This window comes from Callorhinchus milii, unplaced genomic scaffold, assembly GCF_018977255.1.
Source record: "Callorhinchus milii isolate IMCB2004 unplaced genomic scaffold, IMCB_Cmil_1.0 Scaffold16, whole genome shotgun sequence".
Taxonomy (NCBI): domain Eukaryota; kingdom Metazoa; phylum Chordata; class Chondrichthyes; order Chimaeriformes; family Callorhinchidae; genus Callorhinchus; species Callorhinchus milii.
In genome coordinates this window covers 11152170-11171603 of record NW_024704757.1, presented here as the reverse complement: position 1 = coordinate 11171603, position 19434 = coordinate 11152170, and the positions used below count along the sequence as shown (strand labels likewise).

Genomic DNA, 19434 nt, shown 5'->3' with positions numbered 1-19434 from the left:
TATGTAATTATGAATCAACCTATCTACATGTTATTACTGTTAAAATGTTTGGGTTGAATAACTATTAGTATAAAATACTGCAGAACTATTTATAGCATTTCTCCTACAATTTGTGGAGATCTTTTGATACTTTTATTTTCTAATTCCAGAGATGATTTACTTTGATTTTTATTTGTTTTAATCCTGTGTAATGTTATGTTGAGCTGTATTCACTGTTTGGCTCTTAAAATCTATCAATTGCTCCAAATAAATTTAACATTATTATTATTATATAACATTGATTGAAAGGCAACTAAAAACTTTCCTGGAGGATTGTTGGCCAGGACACTGGGATAAACGGCCTTCTGTTTTTCAATAGTGTCACAGGATCTTAAAACGTATAATAATCTTTGCATTTGGTATAGCGACTTATCACGTCGTCGAGACATTTCAAAGCGCTTCACAGATTGTATTGGGAAGTGAATTGATTATATTTTGTGGACGAAACGTCCATCTGTAGTACATCCAGACAAACATCTCCACCAAAGGACAGCACCCCTGACAATGCACATTCCCCCAGTGCTGCACTGAATAATTTAGACTGCAATGCAAGCTCAAAGCCCAGTGTGGAGACCTAAACCCTCAACCTTTAGACCCTCACGTTCCTAAACTCTCCAAAGAACCATCTCTCACCGCTCAGCAGGAGACTCACTCCACTTGAGATCATGAGTGTTGTGCCAAGGAAACAAGACATGTAGTTTTGAAAAAGCGCCACATAAAGGCTGACGCCCTGCTCATAAACCGAAAGGCAACGGAGGCGTGGGCCGGTGTGGCAATGGACTAGAATGACAATTAGACCATAAGGGTGGCATTCCTTCCTCAACTGAATCAATGCACTGGACGAAACTGCAAAGCAGACAGTCGGAGACAAGCACACAAACTGCATCGCTTGGTTTATTTACGAAACAGGTAAATTCCGACTTGGCAAGCCAGAAATTGCTGGTAACACGAGCCCTTGTACTGTACTTCAGCCGAGGGAAATGGCAGCAGTGGGCTTAACAGAGGGTCGGAGGTGGAAGGTGGGAATGTACCAGCTGCTCCGTGGGCCTGTGCCTGACGTTTAACAGGAGGTCCTGTTATTTGCGCATTCTCTGTGCTACATTCGGAAAGTACCTCTGTACCTCCAGTGACAATCACAAGCCAGACGGGGTGGTGGCCCTTTAAGGCATGTGTTTAGAGACACTGTGCAACCTCACCGGCCTAACGCCCAGCACACAGCGGGCCTGCCCGCCGTTCACAAGCCACCTCCTCTCCAGGGAATCCCAGCTAGTCCGTTTCTTTTCCATTCATAGCAGCGCTGAGTCGAGCGAGCCGTCAGTCAGTCCAATGCCATGCAGCTACTTCACCCTCTGGGTCACATAAATAGTTCATTTCTCACTTCACACTTCACGAGGAGTTCTCGATGTTGGCCAGGAATTGCTTTGCCCACCACTCCTCCAAATCAATGGGGACAAAACCTGTCCAAAAATAAAACAAGCACAGAGTTAAAACGGTAAACCATGGAAAAGCACAACATCCTCTACACTGTCCCTTCCAGCACTTACAAGTCAGGTACAGCAATGTTAGATAAAACAAAACCCCATGATGTTTAACATGGACACTTCTTCATCAAGGCACAGACTCGATTACTTTACACAGAACACACTGATCCTGTGGAAAAAGGTTATTCAAGGAGGTGGTGAAGGCAGATTGTGTCCATATGCTCGATCGGACAACGGAGGGAATTAGACAGCAATTTGGTGAAAGAACCAATTGAGTGGGGGTATTAAAGTGGATTCTTCTTTTGTGTTGATAGCAAACACGGACAGATTGGTCTGGTCTTAAAACACTCTGTGTTGTTGCTTCTCAAGCTTTGCACCTCTGACTGCTGGGTCACACAAGGAGGCCTGGCTGTGGGCTGGAGGCTGGCACAATGTTCTCACACATCACGTGCAGCTTTTGCTCATTATAACGCTCCCGAAGTTTGCTCAACAACAAAATTGTGACTATCCTGCCTTTTGGCTCCATGGTGCCTGGCAAAGGGAGCAAAGCAGAGCTCTGTGCCTCAGTGATCGGATAACCAAACCAGGTACCTCTGCAGCACTTCAGGCTTCTGGATTTGGACATTAAAGGACAGTTTCCCCACCCCCCAAACTGAACCAATCATCTTTATACCTGAGGAACCAAACCTGGGAATCACTGCAATGAAGTCCCATAATCTGTCACAAGGAGATGCTCATGTTGTCCTCTGAGAGACTCGCTCGCTACTTACCCTTGAGGCTGGGGTTGGGCGTGTTCTCGACATACTGCACAGTACCGTGCCTGCTGTCTGGACCCTCACTCGCTCCCAGCTCCTCCTCCACCTGCTGCCACGCTGCAAGAGTAACCAGAAGCGATCGCCCATCAGTACAGCTACACAGTCTTGCTCGTGGGGTGTACAGGTGCAATGCAGGGCACAGACAGGCTGGTTAGTATTCGTCACTCTTAAAATTATGCAATTTGTTTGGTTGGTAAAAGAACAACGCAATGCTAACTCAGAGTTCAACCCAGGCCAGAAAGATCTGGTTTGTGCAAATATATGCGGTACTGCCCCATTTACTCTTCCAATTGCGCCACTCACACAGACTCCTTCATTCCAAATGCAGTTTCAACCCTGATCTCTCTACTGATGCCATGTGTCCTGAATGCCTCTGCTCAGAAATCTGGACCAGAAATGTGGAGCTTTCTTTTCTCAATTACTAGAGCACGTTGTGACCAGTGAAAATAAACAAGCTCTCTGTTCTCAGAAACTTTTAACAGTTTTCTGAACTGAACTACATTTTTCTGAGCTTTTTTTTTGATAAAGAAGGTTCTTTGGCTCATTATTTTAGAATATGCATCCTACCATCTACCCATTAAAAATTCAAACGGTTTCTTAAACAAGTCGAGAATCCAGCCTATACCATCCACCTCTCCTGGTAACCCACTCAAGTTGTTCATTACACTCCATGTAAAGAAATACTTTGTGGTGTCTACTAAAATTGACCGTCGCACTCCTGAATATATACCCACCTGCCTCGCGTATTCCAACAATACTTTTCAGGATTTCCTTTCACTATCCCAATTTAGCTCTTAGGTTCCCGCTGAGATGTCTCATCTCGAAAGCAAAGGAGTGCTAGGTTATCTGCTCATTTCTCATAGCTCAATGCCTCCCACACTGGGGATTATCACACTGTTTTTCTCAGCTGCTGTATGCGAACACTAAGTTGTGAACTGCCCTGATTTGCTTTTCATTTAGTTGGGATTCCACTCTGCAGACATAGTTGCTGGAACCAGTTCCATGTAAATGATCAGAGTTCTGCATCCTCCATTTCTGGATTCTCCCTGGATGTTCCCCAATTACTGTCTGAAAGAACCCCTGGCAATGCTGTTTCCCTGCCACATGAATAGCTGCCTTTTGGCTCTCACGGTGGTGTGAGGCTACCTCCCAGACTTCCAAGTTGCAGGAAAAACTACCACGAGACTTCCGCAATGGGCAGCCCAACAGATGAGTCAAAGTGGTTAATGATTAAAGTACTAAATACACAATATCTGCTAACAGCGGCCATCTGAAGGTTACAAACAGACTAGAGAAAACTGCATTTCAAAACAGACAACACCAAACCTCCCAAATACATTGCAACCAAGAGTAGAATCTATCCAGATGTTGGCAACCAACTATCATCCTTAGTTATTGCTGCCTCGCTCACATGGCTTGGACACGGCGAGTGACAAGTCAACATACATCTCTAGGTCGCTTTCTCCTTCCACCTCAACCTCTTTGCCTATAAAAACTGGCATACATATGTGGAACTCTGTCAAATTTGGATACTCCTACCATTTCCCACCTCCACCCACTACCTTTCCCCTCAGGCCACCGAGACCCTACTCCGCACATCCATCACATCCATGTTAGATTACGCCAATTCCCTGCTCACCGGGTACCCACCTCTTCCCTTCGTAAACTGCAGACTATCCACAACTCTGTACCGGACCCTGCAAGCATATCCCCCCCATCCTCACCTGGCTACACACGCTCCACATCTCCCAGCAGATCAAGTTCAAGGTCCTCACCCTAACTATTAAACCCTTCCACGATCTTACCCCACCTGACCTCTTTGACCGCCCCCACCCCCACCCCCTCAAACCCTCCAAACCTGCTGCTCCCTCCGCTCGGTGGGCACCCACCTCCTTCGCGTCCCCCCTCAACCCACCCCACCCCACCCGCGCCCCCCCTCAGGAGTCAGCGTTTCAGCCCAACCGCTCCCGCTCTCTGGAACTCCATCCTGGAGTCCCTTCGACTGGTCCCTCTCATCTCCGTCAAGGTTCTGCCCTAAGACCTTCCTCTTTGACCGCACTTTCGGCCATCTTCCCCTACCCTGGGGCCCCCCCACCCAATCCCCCCACCCCATCCCCCCCTGCCCTGGGGCCCCCCCATAACTTGTGTTGTCTCTGAGCCTCACCCCCGACCCATCTACACCTCCCTCAAGGTCACTTGGGCCCCAAAGCAGTCGCTTTTACGACGACTGTACCGAGCGCGGAACCCACGCGACTCTTCGCCCTCTCTCTCTCTCTCTCGGCTGCCCCGGGGCCCGGGGCCTTGGGCCTGGGCCGCCGCCTCTTACCTTCGTAAACAAACCGGACGTTTTCCTCGTGCGCCTGAGTGGGCACCTCCTCCTCCTCCCGAGGCTCGCGGCCCCCGAGGCTCTGCACCCGCTTCCCGTTCACTCTGCTGAACACCAGCTTCGGCACCGGCCGACTGAGCGGGACACAGAGAGGGGAGTGGGGGGGTCAGGGACACTCACTGCGCCTGCGCCAACTGCCAAACGCCGACCCCGTGCGCGCGCGCGCGCGCGGAAGGGCTCAGAGCTCGCGTTGCCCCGCCCCTGAAGGTCACAGCCCCCCCCCACCCGCCCTTGAACGGCGCTAATCCCGCCCCCGAAGGTCACGAGCACACCCGTTCCGCCCGCCCCCATCCTCATCCCCACCACCACCGCCCCGCCTCTGAAGGTCACAGCGCCCCGCCCCCTGGAGATGACAGAGCGCCGCCCCCCCCTAACCCCAACCGCCTCCTCTCCTCCTCCTCCTCCTCCAGCCACGCGCCTGAAGGTCACCGTCACCCAGAGAGCGCGCGCGCACTTCTCGCTCACGCCGCCGCCTGTAACCTTCCTCAAGGCCGCCCGCCCGGCACTCACCTTCCCGCCGGCCAGGGCCCCGGCTTCTGCTTGAGCTCGCACCCCGACTTGGCTTCCACCTGCTGGGAGGGACCTGCGGGGTAGAGAGAGGTAGAGAGGGGGAGAGAGACATTGAGTTGAGAGGCCCCGCTGCTGGGGGGGGGAGGGGGGGGGAGAGAGACTGAGGGAGAGGGGGAGAGCCCCGGGGGGTAAGCGGCACTCACCGGTCCTGCGCTGGGTGGCCAGTCTGCTGGGCCCCCGGGTGATGGTGTACATCCCTCGGCCTGTCTGAGCCCGCGCCCCCCGCTCCTCACTCCCGCCACACTGACTGACTGACTGACTGAGACAGCGATGCCCAGACCTTCCTCCACACCTCCCCCCACCCCCCGCCACACACACACCCCCCCCACACCCCCCCCCCCCGAGACACTCCTCCACACTCACCACACACACACACAGCCCCTCCCACCCCCGAGACACTCCCCCCCCCCCTGAGACACTCCTCCACACTCACACACACACACACAGCCCCTCCCACCCCCCGAGACACTCCCCCCCCCCCACACCCCCCCCGAGACACTCCTCCACACTCACACACACACAGCCCCTCCCACCCCCCGAGACACTCCCCCCCCCCCTACACACACACACACACACAGCCCCTCCCACTCCACCCGCCCCGAGACACTCCCCCCCCCCCCCGCAGCCCCTCCCCCAAATACCCCCCATAACAAGCCAACATCACTCCCCCCCCGGACACACACAGGCACCCCTCTGCAACACACACAGATTCCTTCCCCACCCCCCCCCACACACACAACCTCACCCCCACAACACACACACACACAGCCCCATCCCCCCCACACACACTCTTCCCCCCCCCCACACACACACCTCACCCCACAACACACCACCACACAGCCCCACCCCCCAGACACACCTCCTCCCCCCCCCACACACACACATCACCCCAACACACACCCCACCCCACACACAAGTCCCACCCCAGAAATACTCTCCTCCCCCCCCCCCATACACACACACACACACACATCCTGTCCCCAGAGAACAAACATCTCAATGTCCATGTCCACGTGTTAATAGTCCTCAGGGTGACCTCACCAGAAACTAAATGAGAACTTTTCCTTCAGAGAAACAACATAGAAATCTGTCCCGGTCATTCCCGGTGGTTTAAAGTGCCGAATGTTGTACAACCTCAGATCCACAACTTGCCAAGTTTGCAAATGACATTCAAACGAACAAACAAAGGCTTAAATGCTCGTAAATCAAGCTTGGTGTACATTATAATTTCAATAAAACTTAGGCATATATTTACACGTTTTGATCAAATACATTGCCAGATAAGCAAATAAACTGGTAAACTAATTAATGTCGCAGAGAGATGATCTTTAGTTTCTGGGTGTGGTCCACTCAGGCTGAGATGTTGATGCAACCATCCACACCCTTTTGAAAATACCTCATTTGATTTATTTGTAGCACCTTGGGAAGTCCTCCCAAGATTAAAGGCACGAGATAAATGCAATATGTTATTTTTTCAAAGTGATGACCAATATTCTAAATGAGACATTACTTCTAAGATATGGGATCTCTCGTTCAGAATTCAACCCTATTGACCACCTTCGTTCTCCATTGAAAGGTCTATCAATAATAATCTTTGGATTTAATACAGAGCCTTATATTGAGACATATCAAAGCACTTCTCAGAATTTTAGTATGAAGTGTAGTGACTGTTTATTTGGAGACGAATGCAGCCGCCAATTTTTGACCAGCATAATTTGTCCCACAAACAGCCAAGCAGTAATCACTTAGTTTTTAATTTGGAGGATTGTTGGTCAGTATACCTGGGAAAATTCCCATTTTTCACGTCAGGAGGGCAGTGTTCCTGACATGAAAGGTGCTTTACAAATGTAATTTTGTATGGCATATAATGCCATGGGATATTTAACATCCACCTGAACAGGCAGATGGAGCCTTGGTTTAATGTCTCATCCGAAGGATTTCACCTCTTAACAACGTATCACAATCCCAACTCCGCATTGGAGTGAGTGTCAAGACTGAGTTCAAAGTCATGACATGGGTCTTAAACCCATAACTTTCTATTCAGAGGCAATCTGAAGCATACCCAATACCAAACTGCACAAGATAATAATATTAATTAATTGCATTTGCCTTAACACATTTTGGAGATGTCTCAAAGCCGGGTGTCTAAACGTATGTGGAAACCTATCACTGTGCCTAAGAATATCCAAATAAGACAGTTTGATATATGCCGCCTACATATGAAAATTCCTGCATCTGGAATGGAATTTGCATTCTCTGTCCAGAGGGACTCAACCTACTTACCTAATTCCAGAGAGTATTAAGTGCAGGTTGGCAAGAGCCGAGGCTTGAGGACCCCAACACGGGAGCAATGGGGTATTGCTGGAACTTAAACAGCTAAAACTTCACAGCTTGCCATTGAAAACGCTGTTTGACAGGCATCCTGCAGTTTGTCCGGGTAGAAGACCACTCTCCCCGTCGACACGAAACGCGTGAGAACTTTGCCACCATCTTCCTGCCCACAACTCGAGGAGCTGCGGTCGTGGAGGATAGACAGCACCACCACCACCAACAGCAACAACTTGGAATTACATAGCGCCCTCCACGCCGGACGGCGTCTCAGAGCGCTTCACAGTAACGGATCCCGGGGCCGAGCCGGGGGGGGGAGGGGGAGGGGGTGGGAGGAAGGTGACCAAAGGCGCGGTCGAAAAGAAAGGTCTTCAGCAGAGACCTGAAAGTGGGAAGGGAGGGAGGGAGGGAGCGAGACGAAGGGAGCGAGGAAGGCAGTCTCACCGTGGGGAGGAGGCGGCCACTGCAGCTCTGCGGAGGAACATGTGGACAAGTTATTGGAATGGCAATAGCCGGAGGGGGGGATGTGTGTGGGGGGATGTGTGGGGGTGTGGGGGTGTGGGGGGGTACGAGGAGACTAACATCGCTGCAGCCACTGACGTGGAACACCCGGTTGGGTTGCCAGTCTGTCAGGGAGCCCAGGGCTGGGAGCTCTCTGTGTGTGTGTGTGTGTGTATGTGAGACTGCGCGGGAGGGTTTGAATTTCCCGCCCCGCCCTCCCTCACTCTACCCACAATGCTTGGCTCGTTGCTACGGGAAACGGAAGCAGAACAACAGCGGGGCCTGTGCCTGTGTGTCATGGACAGAGAGAGGGATAGGACAGGTCAGAAGAGGGAGGGAGTGAAAGGAGAGAGTGAGTGAGTGAAAGGAGAGAGGGAGTGAGTGAAAGGAGAGAGGGAGAGAGAGGAGTGAGTGAGAGGAGAGAGTGAGTGAGTGAAAGGGGAGAGGACAGAGGGAGTGAGAACAGAGGGAGTGAGAGAGTAGAGAGAGAGTGAGAAAGGAGAGGAGAGAGTGAGAAGGGAGAGGATAGAGGGAGTGAGAGGAGAGAGAGAGAGAGTAAGAGAGGACAGAGAGAGTGAGAGGATAGAAGGAGTGAGACGAGTGAGTGAGTGAGAGAGAGAGAGAGGAGTGAGAGGAAGGAGTGAGAGTGGAGGCTCGGGCCGCCTGGAGAGACAGTGACCGGGAGCCTGAGGACAGGCCGCGGGTCAGCGACCGGCCACCATGTCCTTCCGGGATCTCAGGAGTGAGTATATCTGGTTCACAGTCAGTGTTATTTACAGCCATTGCCGCCCGTGTCCTCAGCCTTGGTTTGGTCAGGTCCTTGTGGTCTGCTTTTTATCTGACCCGCTCCTTACCTTGTGGGCGTCCTGTAGCTCAGCGGTCAGAGCACTCGACTGGCAAGCGAGAGACCTGGGTTCGATTCCCGGCCGGTCAGGGCGAAACCTTGGGCAAGTTTCCTTGCTCCACACACACACGCACACGCACACACACACGCGCCTGATAATAATCCCTCGAGGAAAAAAAAAACCATAATAATTTGGTCGCTTCAATCCACGACTCTTTGCGGGACGCTGCTGTGTGCCATTGGCTGCCGCGATTCCCCCACAAATATGCAGTCAATTCACTTTACAGTATATTCTGTGAAGCGCTTTGAGAAGTCTACAAGATGTGAAAAGCGCTATATCAAATGCAACGGTTATTATTATTATTATTATTATCATCACTATTATGACCTTTCTTAAGTATCCACACTCCTCTCCGGTGGCCGCTCTGGCCTCCCGAGCAACACATCTCACTCTGAGGACATCTCACTCTGTTGTGTGGGAAGACATGAATCGTGTACTCTGGAGCAGGTAACTTGAAAGCAAAAGCACTTTACTCCAGCAACGATCATAGCTCCTAATGGTTCTTCCCCCCCCCACTCAGACTTTACGGAAATGATGAGAGCCCTGGGGTACCATCGGCTGATCTCCATGGAGAATTTCAGGACTCCCAACTTCCCATTAGTAGCAGAAATTCTCGTCTGGCTTGTGAAGAGGTTAGTGTTCATTGATTAAATTGCTGGAAGTGAAGCGAGAACTGAAAGCCTGATATCAATTGTTTTAACTTAACCAGTGAAAAAAATTAAGATGTAAAGTTTGTACAGTGAGTCTTTCTCCAATCATCTGTTTCTTTCTGATTCTTTTGCTGCGTGCAAATTGGCTGTCATATTTGTTTACAAATACACAGTCGCTCTACAGTACTTTGTAGAAATCTTGTAAAGCGCTTTGAAATTTTTCAGTGTGATAAGGTGCTCCATCAAATGAAAGGATTATTTTTATAAGTGGGATTACACCAGATGGGCATATGGAGAAAATACTGAATCGGTCTGTGTTGTAACATTCTGTGCGAGTTAGAAAAAAGACAAGTTGTTTGCAGGTGTCTGTCTGCGAGCTGTGATACTGGGACATACTGGGCTGTCTGCCTCTGAAGAAATCAGTGACTGATGTTATTGAATTTTGTTTCCAGATATGAACCACACACTGATATCCCAACAGATGTGGATATGGAACAGGACCGTGTGTTCTTCATCAAAGCTGTAGCTCAATTCATGGTAAGTGACGCAAAGCAATTCCTGCATCCAGTGTAGGGCAGGTGCCTGGAGAGTACAGGCCTGTCTTTGCAACATTAGCCACTGCACGTCTTAAAGACTTAGCAGATTAGTAAAGGAGAATAGCAATTTGGAAAATAATGTTTTTTTTAAACTTCTCCCAGAGGTTATGAAGCTCCTGTTATTGACTGCACATGATAATTTTTTTTTACACACACACAGCACACAGACGTGGAAGCTTTCCAATTTAAAATATTGTCACAGTTTCTCAGTAATGCTGGTTTATGCTCTACGTTATATTGTTCATTCTCAGGCTACCAAAGCCCACATTAAGCTGAACACTAAGAAGTTGTATCAGGCGGATGGATATTCAGTGAAAGAGTTGCTGAAAATCACCACAGTGTTGTACAATGCAATGAAGACCAAGGGCAGAGATGCAAGTGAGGACACTGAGGAGGACACCAACAAATTTAAATTTGACCTGGGATCCAAGGTGAGCTTCTGCTCATGTAATGATTCTCACGGTAAGAAATTTGTGATGATGGCTAGGCTGTCTGTTGCCAGCCTCCTCCCCTTCATAACCAAACACCAACCCACACACAAATCTGCAGTCATGTTAATGATATTGTACCAAGACTGCAAGAGATCTGGCTGAGCCAGCAGCTGGTTACTTGCTTGTAAATAAGACAAGAAGTGGTAAGGTTTAATGCTATGTATCGTTCCCTCTACAGATTGCGGACTTGAAAACTGCTAGACAGTTGGCCTCTGAGATCACCTCCAAAGGGGCAACAGTATTTGATTTACTGGGAAAGGAGGTAGATTTGAGGGTAAGTAGAGACAATCCGGTTAGATTAAAGGGATAGATGTTGTTCTTTTAGATGAGATGTTAAATTGAGATCCCCTCGACCTGTCCGTGACACAATTTGAAAAGAGAAGGGAGATTCAGGTGGTCGCAAGATATTCATCACATCTGGGTGTGCTCTGGATAGTGTCAAACCCAACTTTAATCCTTAAATCAATAGCCTTGCATGGAATCATGCGGAAACCCATCACCATGCTTAAAGACTATCTAAACCAAACTATTTGAAAGTTACAAGTATGCGTGGCTCAGTTCCACATGTATACAGATAACATCCAACTCTACCTTTCCATCACCACCCTTGATTCCAGAATCACTACTGTTCTGAAGAGCTGCCCTTATGCGGTGGAAAACAGTAGGTAGTTGTCGGTGAGGGAAGAGTCCAACAATAAAGCATGTTGGTGGCAGGGATGGTAAACAGGAACTCCATATTTTGGTTTGATGAAGAGAAATTGCTACTAGGAGCAGGTTAAATGGTTGTGATGTTTTACAGGAGATGAGGACAGCAGCGATAGCTCGGCCTCTCGAAATCAATGAGACGGAGAAGGCACTGAGAGCGGGAATTAAAGGTATTATGGTGAGGAGCTTCTTTCATTCAAAGCTTGTAAAGAAGCGGGAGTTTCTTTCATTTTGTGATAACTGCTGGTCACTATATGTGTATGAGAGCAGTGAGGTACACAGGGGCAGAGGTGGTCCTGTTTGTGGGAGAGCACGTATGGTGAAGTGTTGCTGAGTGTTTGTAAGAGAGATAGCACATATGCAGTGAGATCATGCTGTTTGTGTGCAGGAGAGATAGCACATCTGCAGTGAGGCGATGCTCTGTGTGTGTGAGAGAGAGAGAGCATCCATGCAATGTTGAATCTCTGATATAGGAACAAGTTCAGAAGACAAAGGAGCTCCTGAACAACGTGGCGTCTGATGAGGCCAATCTGGAGGCCAAGATCGAGAAGAAAAAACTGGAGCTGGAGAGAAGCAAGAAGCGGCTGCAGACGCTGCAGAGCGTGAGGTGCATCTAAAAATGTTATCGTGCAATTGTGAAACCCTCCCCCCAATGCTGTTAGGCCTCCACTGCTACCATCTCTGTGACTCTTTTTTTTCCCCCTGTACTCCCTCCCTGCCACCACTACATTAGCCTTTCCCTACCCTCACCTGTGTGACCCCGATATCTCCCTCGCCCATTGCCACGTGGCTTACGCACAGTGTGTTTGATTGCCAGACCTGCCTTCATGGACGAGTACGAGAAGATGGAGGAGGAGCTGCAGCGTCACTACGAGATCTACGTGGAGAAGTTCCGCAATCTCTGCTACCTGGAGCAGCAGCTGGACGACCTGCATCGCATGGAACAGGAGCGGTTTGAGGTACGAGAGGAGCGAGCAGCCCTGCACAGTACAACAACTTGTATTTATATTGCACCCATCACACAGGGTAACGTTCCAGAGCGCTTGGGGTAGGGTAAAGTCCCAGTACCCTCTCCCCCATTATGTCTCTTCCCACCCCCAAGAATTCCTACGCCACCCCACAAGCACATCTACCCACTTGTGCACCAACACATGCATATGCCTGCAGATACCAGATAGTGGAAATCTTGTTGATCTTGCATTTTGACTTCAATCTTACATGGTGTTTTCTGAAAGTTCACGTGTGCAAAACCAACAACATTTCCCCACAAAAAAACATGTGCTCAGTCATTTCAATAAGTTAATTCCATTAGTAAAACTTGCAATTCTGCACTTCTGCCTGTGATCAATTTATTCTTCTCCAGATTTTTTTTATCAGTTTTTTTTCCCCACCAATATTTAATTTCTGTTCCTTAGGAAACCGAAAACACCCTGCGCCTAATGCAAAATAAACTAAAGGAGGAAGAAAAGCGTCTGATGAAGAACCCAGGTAAAGCACAACTGAAATGTCACGCTCTGTGTTTGAGCACCTTTCTACGTGGTCACCATGAATTTTTCTTTTGCTCCGCTCTGAGGACTGCAGTCCAGACTGAGACCGGGTAACTTTGCCAAAGACCGAGGATGGGACCTGGGTCTGTGTGTTTGACACCACCTAACATTGTATTTATACCCGAGCTGAGCATGTGTCAATATAAAATGTCTAATGTTTTGTTAACCAGATATTGAGATGAACTCTCCTCTCTAAAACAGGGAAGGACGATTACTCTGATACGGAAATCCCAGATGATGAAGGATCTGACAGTGACCTGGAGGACAGGCGGCCATTAAAACCAAGGCTCAGTCGGGAGCCACCTATCCAGGGTATGACCATCTTCCCTCCAAACCTAGCGCTGTAACCCAGGAGCCCGCAGCCCCAGCCTGTAAGGAGTTTGATCCCTCAGCCCCAGCTTGTACAGGACACGCTGGTCTCTGTGCACTTCCCCTGATAACTGGATGTAATATGTTGTCAGTAAAGCATTTGCAAAATGCTCTACCCTGTCGTAACCAGGATACTGAAGACTTCAACTTGTTGGCTTACTGTGAAGTTCTCCTCGTTGCCTCTCACTCCTGAATTTTCTTTCTTCTGTTGTGCTAACAGGGAGAGGAGGCGGCCGAATAGTTGGGACAATGCATGGCGGTGACACTGAAGACGAGGTAGAAGACGAGTGCTGCTCACTCTCCCTGCACTTGTCCCATCCATATCTTAGCTTATCATCTTGCTCATGTTGAGAATATGGGAACCCTCCAATCCATCTCTTCCAACATTTTCCTGCACCAGTGACCCTGAGCTGGAGCCCATCAACTTGGACTCCTTTCACTTCTCTGATCCCTCACCAGTTTCCTGACCTCAGCTCCTGCATCACTTGTGCTTCTGTTCTCGGCGCTTTTCGTTTTAATCTCTTTTTTTTTTCTTTTGAAGTGTGTAATTTCTCTCTCTCTGTTGCTCCTGTCATTGCATTACTAAAGCACAAACCTGCTAAACACAAGGGCTCATGGAACAGCAAGCAGGTTGGTTTCTCAGGCAAAGGCTGCACTTTGCTTACTCGCTCGGAACCCATCCTGTAGGGATAGCCTGGGTTTTACATCATTACATTGCTTCACTGATTTAATGTAATTTGTTGTTAATTCCCCAGCAGAACAAGGGGAAGTTCCGTATCTAGGGCCAATCATCTGAACCAACAGTGGCCTGAGGTGGCAGACAGTTTATTTAAAGTAGATTTACAGTAAGCTGACCTCTGCAGTAACAGGGACAAAAAACTAGCAATAAGGCAAATAGGGTTCCATGATTTATAACCGGTTGCATATCAAAGTAGGGAAATTAAGTTGAAATTGAACAGGGCAGTGATTATGAGTATTTTATTTAGTTTTGAGCTCCTCATTGAAGGAAGGCTGGGGAAGGGGCAAGTGCAGATTCACTAGGACGATAATGAGTATGAGACAATATTTGGGTGAAGAGAGGCTGTCTGAATTTTTTTTTACTACTGGAGCAGAGGCAATTGAGAGGGGTTATGGTTAGAGGTAGTTAAGAAGCAGAAGCATGACAGATAAGGGGGAAAACTTTCCTTTATTTGGGGATTTGGTGAAAACATTAGGGGAGAGATTAGTGCCGAGTAAAGCTGGAGCAATAGAATTGTTCAAGAGAAACTGAATAAATACCTGAGCAGCAGCATTACGGGATATGGAGAAAGCTGCAAAATGGATTCATTTAAAAAATAATCTAGAAAAACAGGTAACAGTGGCATAAATAAAGCTGAAAAATATGGAATGAGAAGTGAATCAGAAATTGGATCCATGTTCAGCAGGAGCTAGATACCTAAAAAGGAGAGAAAACCCACATGACAGATCTTCTTTCCCTTTCCCTAGGATGACTCTGATGATAGTGAGATTGATGTGGAGGATGAGGATGAAGATGAAGTTGCTGAAGATGATGACGACAGTGTTGACATCCAGGCAGAGAAAGCACCACGACGAGTGCACAAGCAGGAGCCGCTGGAGGAAAGTGACAATGACTTCTAGTCCTAGAGCAGTTTGGAGTTAGCGTTATGCTAAATAAATTGGTCCTTTGTTTCATGGCTGGTTGTCAGACATTGCTGTGTGCAATTGGGCTGCCATGTTTGCTTACAAATATAGTCACTCCATTTCGCAGTAAAATCCTGTGAAGTACTTTGAGACATCCTCCCATTTGGCACTACACCAAATGCAAGGATTATCATCACACCATCATCTTGTGCAGGGAGTCATGTTTAGGAAGTAAACCAATACCATTTTCTGTGCTTACCATTCCATCCTGTTTGTATCCTGCATGTGTGTTATACAGTCAATGTTTTCACAACTGATCAGAATAACTTCACTGAGTAGGAAGTTCATATTTGCTTTAAATTAAAATTATTTATATTCATTCCAATTTGTACCATGTGGATTTTGTTTTTAAATCAGCTTACACACAGCACTCGATTTTCTCTTGCTTTTCCTCTGAGCCCCACCACCCTGATCAATGCAAAAAAAAACATCAGGCTCATGATGGTTGTTAATCCGCATTTTAATTGCTTCATCACTGGGCATTTCCAGTAGTTACACTACACCACTCATTCCCTGCCCTACACCCAGCTGCCACTTATACAGGTATACATACACTGACTATTCATTTTTAGGGGTGCAATGATGCTTTCACAACTTGGCTCGTACCATAACTGAAAATACTTCTTAAATAACTCAGTATCTTAAGGTTCAGTCCTGGAGTTGCAGGATGTCACCTCAGGAGCCATAGCACTGACACCTCAGGGATTCCCCAAGCTGCTGGTAGCCTGGGGTTTGAAATGATTTCCTGTATAACCAACAAGCACAGGTGTTGAGCAATAGCTCCGGTGAGTGTCATGCCAAAACATTTTTCATATATAAAAACTACTGAAATGAGTTGCTCCTGATCACAACATCTTTGAGGCGAGTTTCTTCAGTCACAAGAACAGTACATTGATAGGACTTGCATTTTAAGACTTTTTCCTTTTTTTTTACATAATTAACAGCATCATCTTCAGTCGGGCAGGAAAGTACATCAACTCAACACCCATAAAGAAATCAGCATTGAGCTACTTTCCTCCCTCACACACAAACGTGAGGCTATATACTGTACTCAGCAGATAAGATTCCATTGGAGATAGCTTTCTATTCCAGCAGAGGTGCCTTTGTTCTATAAAAATAACTATTTCTACTCTGAGAGGATATAAAATTCAAAATGTACACAAGTTTCTTCAGCAGAATTTACAGGCACACACGGCATCCATTCTGGACACGCAGCAGCTACAGACGAACAAGAGACACAACCCCACCCCCTCCCCCATTGATGGGAGTGGGATGTTCGGATAGGGTTGGCCGGGGTGAGGGTTGGTGCAAGTGGAGACTGATCAATTCCTGCAGTCTCAGCTGTGACTGTTGTTGATGGGCACCAAGAACAAGTGCGTGTACAGATTAGGGAGTACCCATCATCTTAAATAGTAATTATCTGGTGACACACCAAGGAATGAAGAATAAAGGGTGGGATTCTATGAGAGAGAAGCTGGGTTGGTACCTATAGAGCAAGCTTGGTTCCTGGGAATGTGAAGTGGACAGGACGAGTTTAATTAAATGTAGATGGCTGGTGACCTGCCCAGAGCATCACGAGGAATTGCCAAGTTTCATAAAACAGCGACTATTAATGCGCCAATAAACGTGCAAGTGTGCTGTGTAATTAGTGTCCATGTGCAAATAGTGTTCTATCCCTGCTAAGGCCGGAGCAGTGCTGGAGATTCACCAGCTCGTGAGCCAAGTCCCAATGTATGAAGACCGAGATTAAACCAAGTTGAGCCTCCCCAGTGGGCATTTGCTTTGGTGAGTCGGGAGAAGAGATAGATAAGGGATCCCAGTACAACACTCAGGTCCAGCACACACGGGAGAGACCCCACACCAAGTGCTCACCAGGGATCTGCTCCAGCAGGGAGGTGGGTGGGGAAGGGAGGATATGGAAGAGAGGGATCCCAGTCCACACTGGAGCTGTGTGGTACTCCTCAGGACCCCGATGACAACAGGTGAAATGGTCAGTGTTGAGCACTACGTGCGTTCCTGCATATGCTTGATCTCCAAGATGGACGGGTTAGTCTCCATGATGGCGACAATGATACGGTCGATATAGTCTTGCAACCGGTAGTTGATCTCTTCTTGTTTGTGAATGGCATCCATCAGCTGGAATTAAACACACAGACAAATCAGGCAAAGCACTTTCCGCCCATACTTCTCCCTCCCAGCTCTGACACTATCCTAGTCATTGGAAGCTTTCACAGGAAGTTGGAAGCTCTCCAAAAAGGAATGAAGCACATTCGCGGACCAGGAGAGTTCCAGCATCCAGCCCCGTCTGTACTGATCTAAGCCTAGGGCAGCAGCCTGCAAGAGACTGTAATCCGCCTCAATTAGAAAGGAAAAAAAATCAGCCAACATTCCTGTCCTCATCCTTTTCAGTGAGCTCCCCATCTCCTCCTGCTGTTAGTTCTGGCCCCGTTGCCTCTTCTTCCCATTTCTGTTGACCGGGCTTCAGTTAGTCTTCTCCCGAAGCCATGGATAACTTCAGGTCAGTGAATGTTTGTGACATACCTCATCTCTGGAGACGGAGCTGATCTCAGACGCCAGTGACTCTGCCATAGATGCAGTAAAGAGGCTCTTTGCTCCTTGGATGCTCAGGTTAATGATCTGCCCATTTAGCTCATCATTCTGTTCCTTCAGAGCTCGATTATCCTGCAAAAGCAAGAGACCGACTCGTCAGAGGAGATCACACAAGGTGGGGAGGAGAGGAAGAGCGAGGGGAATTAAAATGCTGCTCTACCTGTTTGAGCCGTTTGACTTCATGTTCAAGTTCAGCCTCACGGGTTCTAATACCTTGGTACCCGCGGCCTGCACTGTAGCTGCGTCCTCGCTCCACGTCCAGCTTGAAGAGCTGCAAGTGCTCCAGCTGTTTCCTCAAGTCCTCGATCAGCTGGAGAGGAGAATGTGTAAAGGTCATTGTTAGCTCATCATCACTGATACAGAGAACGGATAGAGGTGGAACAACATTGCTGTGGGTATAGCAATGTTGCAGTGCCTATTCTAGGTACATGCAACCGAGCAGCACAATTCACAGTGACAGTAGTGAAAACAGGTAGACATTTGTATGATCACTAGAATAATTCTATTAAAAAAATCAACACTCCCCCCACCATCCCCTACTCTCACACACACACACACACATCATACTGAGCTTTTGGTCCTCTCGGCTAACAGGCATGAGCAATGCAAACCCAGAACTCTGCAGCCCGTGTCATCTCCCGCACCAGGCTCCATGACCCTATCAGCCCCTATGAATCCTCGCCTAACTCCACTGGCTTCCCATCACACAGAGGATACAGTTCAAGATCCTGGTGCTCATCTTCAAAACCCCCCCATGGCCTTGCTCCACCCTACCTCTGCGATCTCCTAACCCCCTTCCAACCTACCAGCTCGCTCAGCTCAGCAGACTCCGGCCGGCTTCATATCCCCCGCCTCGCTCACCCCACCATTGGTGGGCGGGCCTTCTGCCACTCTGCCCTCACCCTCTGGAACTCCATCCCGCAGTCCCTCTGCCTCGCCCCCTCCTTTGCTTCCTTCAAGACCCTCCTCTTCGACCGTGCCTTCGATCACCCTACTTGCCCCCCCCGCCCTCCACCCTCCCCAATTCTGACCCCCAGCTCGGGTCCAAAACACAGACTGACAGCCCCTTGGGATGTCCTCCCGAAGTGAAAGGTGTTACACAAATATAATTTTGTTGTTGTTGTGAATACTCAGTCAAGGCTAGGTTGGAGCTCACCTCCTGAGTGCCTTCCTTTTCCCTCTGGAACAACTGGCATTGGTGCAGCACTTTATCTGATAGTTTCTGGTTGCTTTTCTGCTCCTCGCTCAGTTTCTGTGACACGTCTTCAACCTCATCGAGTAATCTCCGCTTCTCCTGGAACACAAACCCAGTCAGCGAGTACAGGGACGGGGCCTGGCACCCCTCACAGCCAGTGACGCTTACGCATGCCACCAGGATCAAGCTAACTCAGTGGGCTCCTTAAACCCACAGGCAGAGTGGAGAAAGGCACAAATCTGATGGTGGTTAATAGTCAGAAGTTTGCTAACACTACTGAGCGCAGAGCAGCCAATGGGAAAAAGCAAATTTGCTTACCTCCTCAAGCCTCTGAATGTTGGCTCGAAAGCAGGGGATGCAAGCTCGCAGCTCCCCCGTCTCCTCATCCAGAAGCAGAAGCCTGTCAGGGGTAAAAGGCACAATGTAACATCATTCCTCACCACCTGCCCCTGCTTCCACTATCCAACAAGCACAGCGAATCACTGGGAAATTTCATTCCACTCTCCAGCTAATAATAAGCCTTGCATTCGATATGTTGAGACTGA

At 48.5% G+C, this 19434-nt stretch overlaps 3 protein-coding genes and 1 non-coding gene across 6 annotated transcripts in view; 2 read left to right on the top strand and 2 right to left on the bottom strand.

Annotated features, from left to right (window-relative positions):
• Positions 1-917: 917 nt before the first annotated feature.
• Positions 918-5573, bottom strand: mcrip2 (MAPK regulated corepressor interacting protein 2). The gene is given in 5 exon segments (NM_001292151.1): positions 918-1496; positions 2291-2392; positions 4662-4795; positions 5232-5304; positions 5435-5573. Coding segments are annotated over 5 exon segments (432 nt in total). The 5' UTR covers positions 5487-5573; the 3' UTR covers positions 918-1425.
• A 3151-nt stretch (positions 5574-8724) lies between these two features.
• On the top strand, positions 8725-15409 carry cluap1 (clusterin associated protein 1). Its single transcript, XM_007893687.2, has 12 exons — positions 8725-8862; positions 9546-9657; positions 10128-10212; positions 10523-10702; positions 10941-11036; positions 11562-11645; positions 11941-12074; positions 12285-12426; positions 12883-12955; positions 13216-13326; positions 13604-13659; positions 14869-15409. Exons 1-12 carry the CDS (start codon positions 8841-8843, stop codon positions 15019-15021), a joined length of 1248 nt encoding a protein of 415 aa, XP_007891878.1. The 5' UTR covers positions 8725-8840; the 3' UTR covers positions 15022-15409.
• trnaa-ggc lies at positions 8983-9059 on the top strand. The gene has a single exon. It is a non-coding gene; the product is annotated as a tRNA-Ala (tRNA).
• A 117-nt stretch (positions 15410-15526) lies between the features above and the next one.
• rab11fip3 (RAB11 family interacting protein 3 (class II)) overlaps positions 15527-19434 on the bottom strand; it is a 30031-nt gene continuing 26123 nt past the window's right edge. For all 3 annotated transcript variants that reach the window (XM_042340963.1, XM_042340965.1, XM_042340964.1), the window contains 5 exons: positions 19208-19289; positions 18851-18988; positions 17855-18004; positions 17626-17766; positions 15527-17220 (listed from right to left, as the gene is read on the bottom strand). In XM_042340963.1, coding sequence (XP_042196897.1) covers positions 17089-17220; positions 17626-17766; positions 17855-18004; positions 18851-18988; positions 19208-19289 — 643 coding nt within the window. In that variant the 3' untranslated portion in view covers positions 15527-17088. The remainder of the gene's footprint in view (positions 17221-17625; positions 17767-17854; positions 18005-18850; positions 18989-19207; positions 19290-19434) is intronic.

What these genes read in the sequence shown, in the direction of transcription:
- cluap1 (XM_007893687.2), top strand. Translation starts at nt 8,841, where the DNA reads ATGTCCTTCCGGGATCTCAGGA. An exon ending in GTCCTTCCGGGATCTCAGGA is followed by an intron (nt 8,863 to 9,545) that starts GTGAGTATATCT and finishes CCCCCCACTCAG; the next exon opens with ACTTTACGGAAATGATGAGA. An exon ending in AATTTGACCTGGGATCCAAG is followed by an intron (nt 10,703 to 10,940) that starts GTGAGCTTCTGC and finishes TTCCCTCTACAG; the next exon opens with ATTGCGGACTTGAAAACTGC.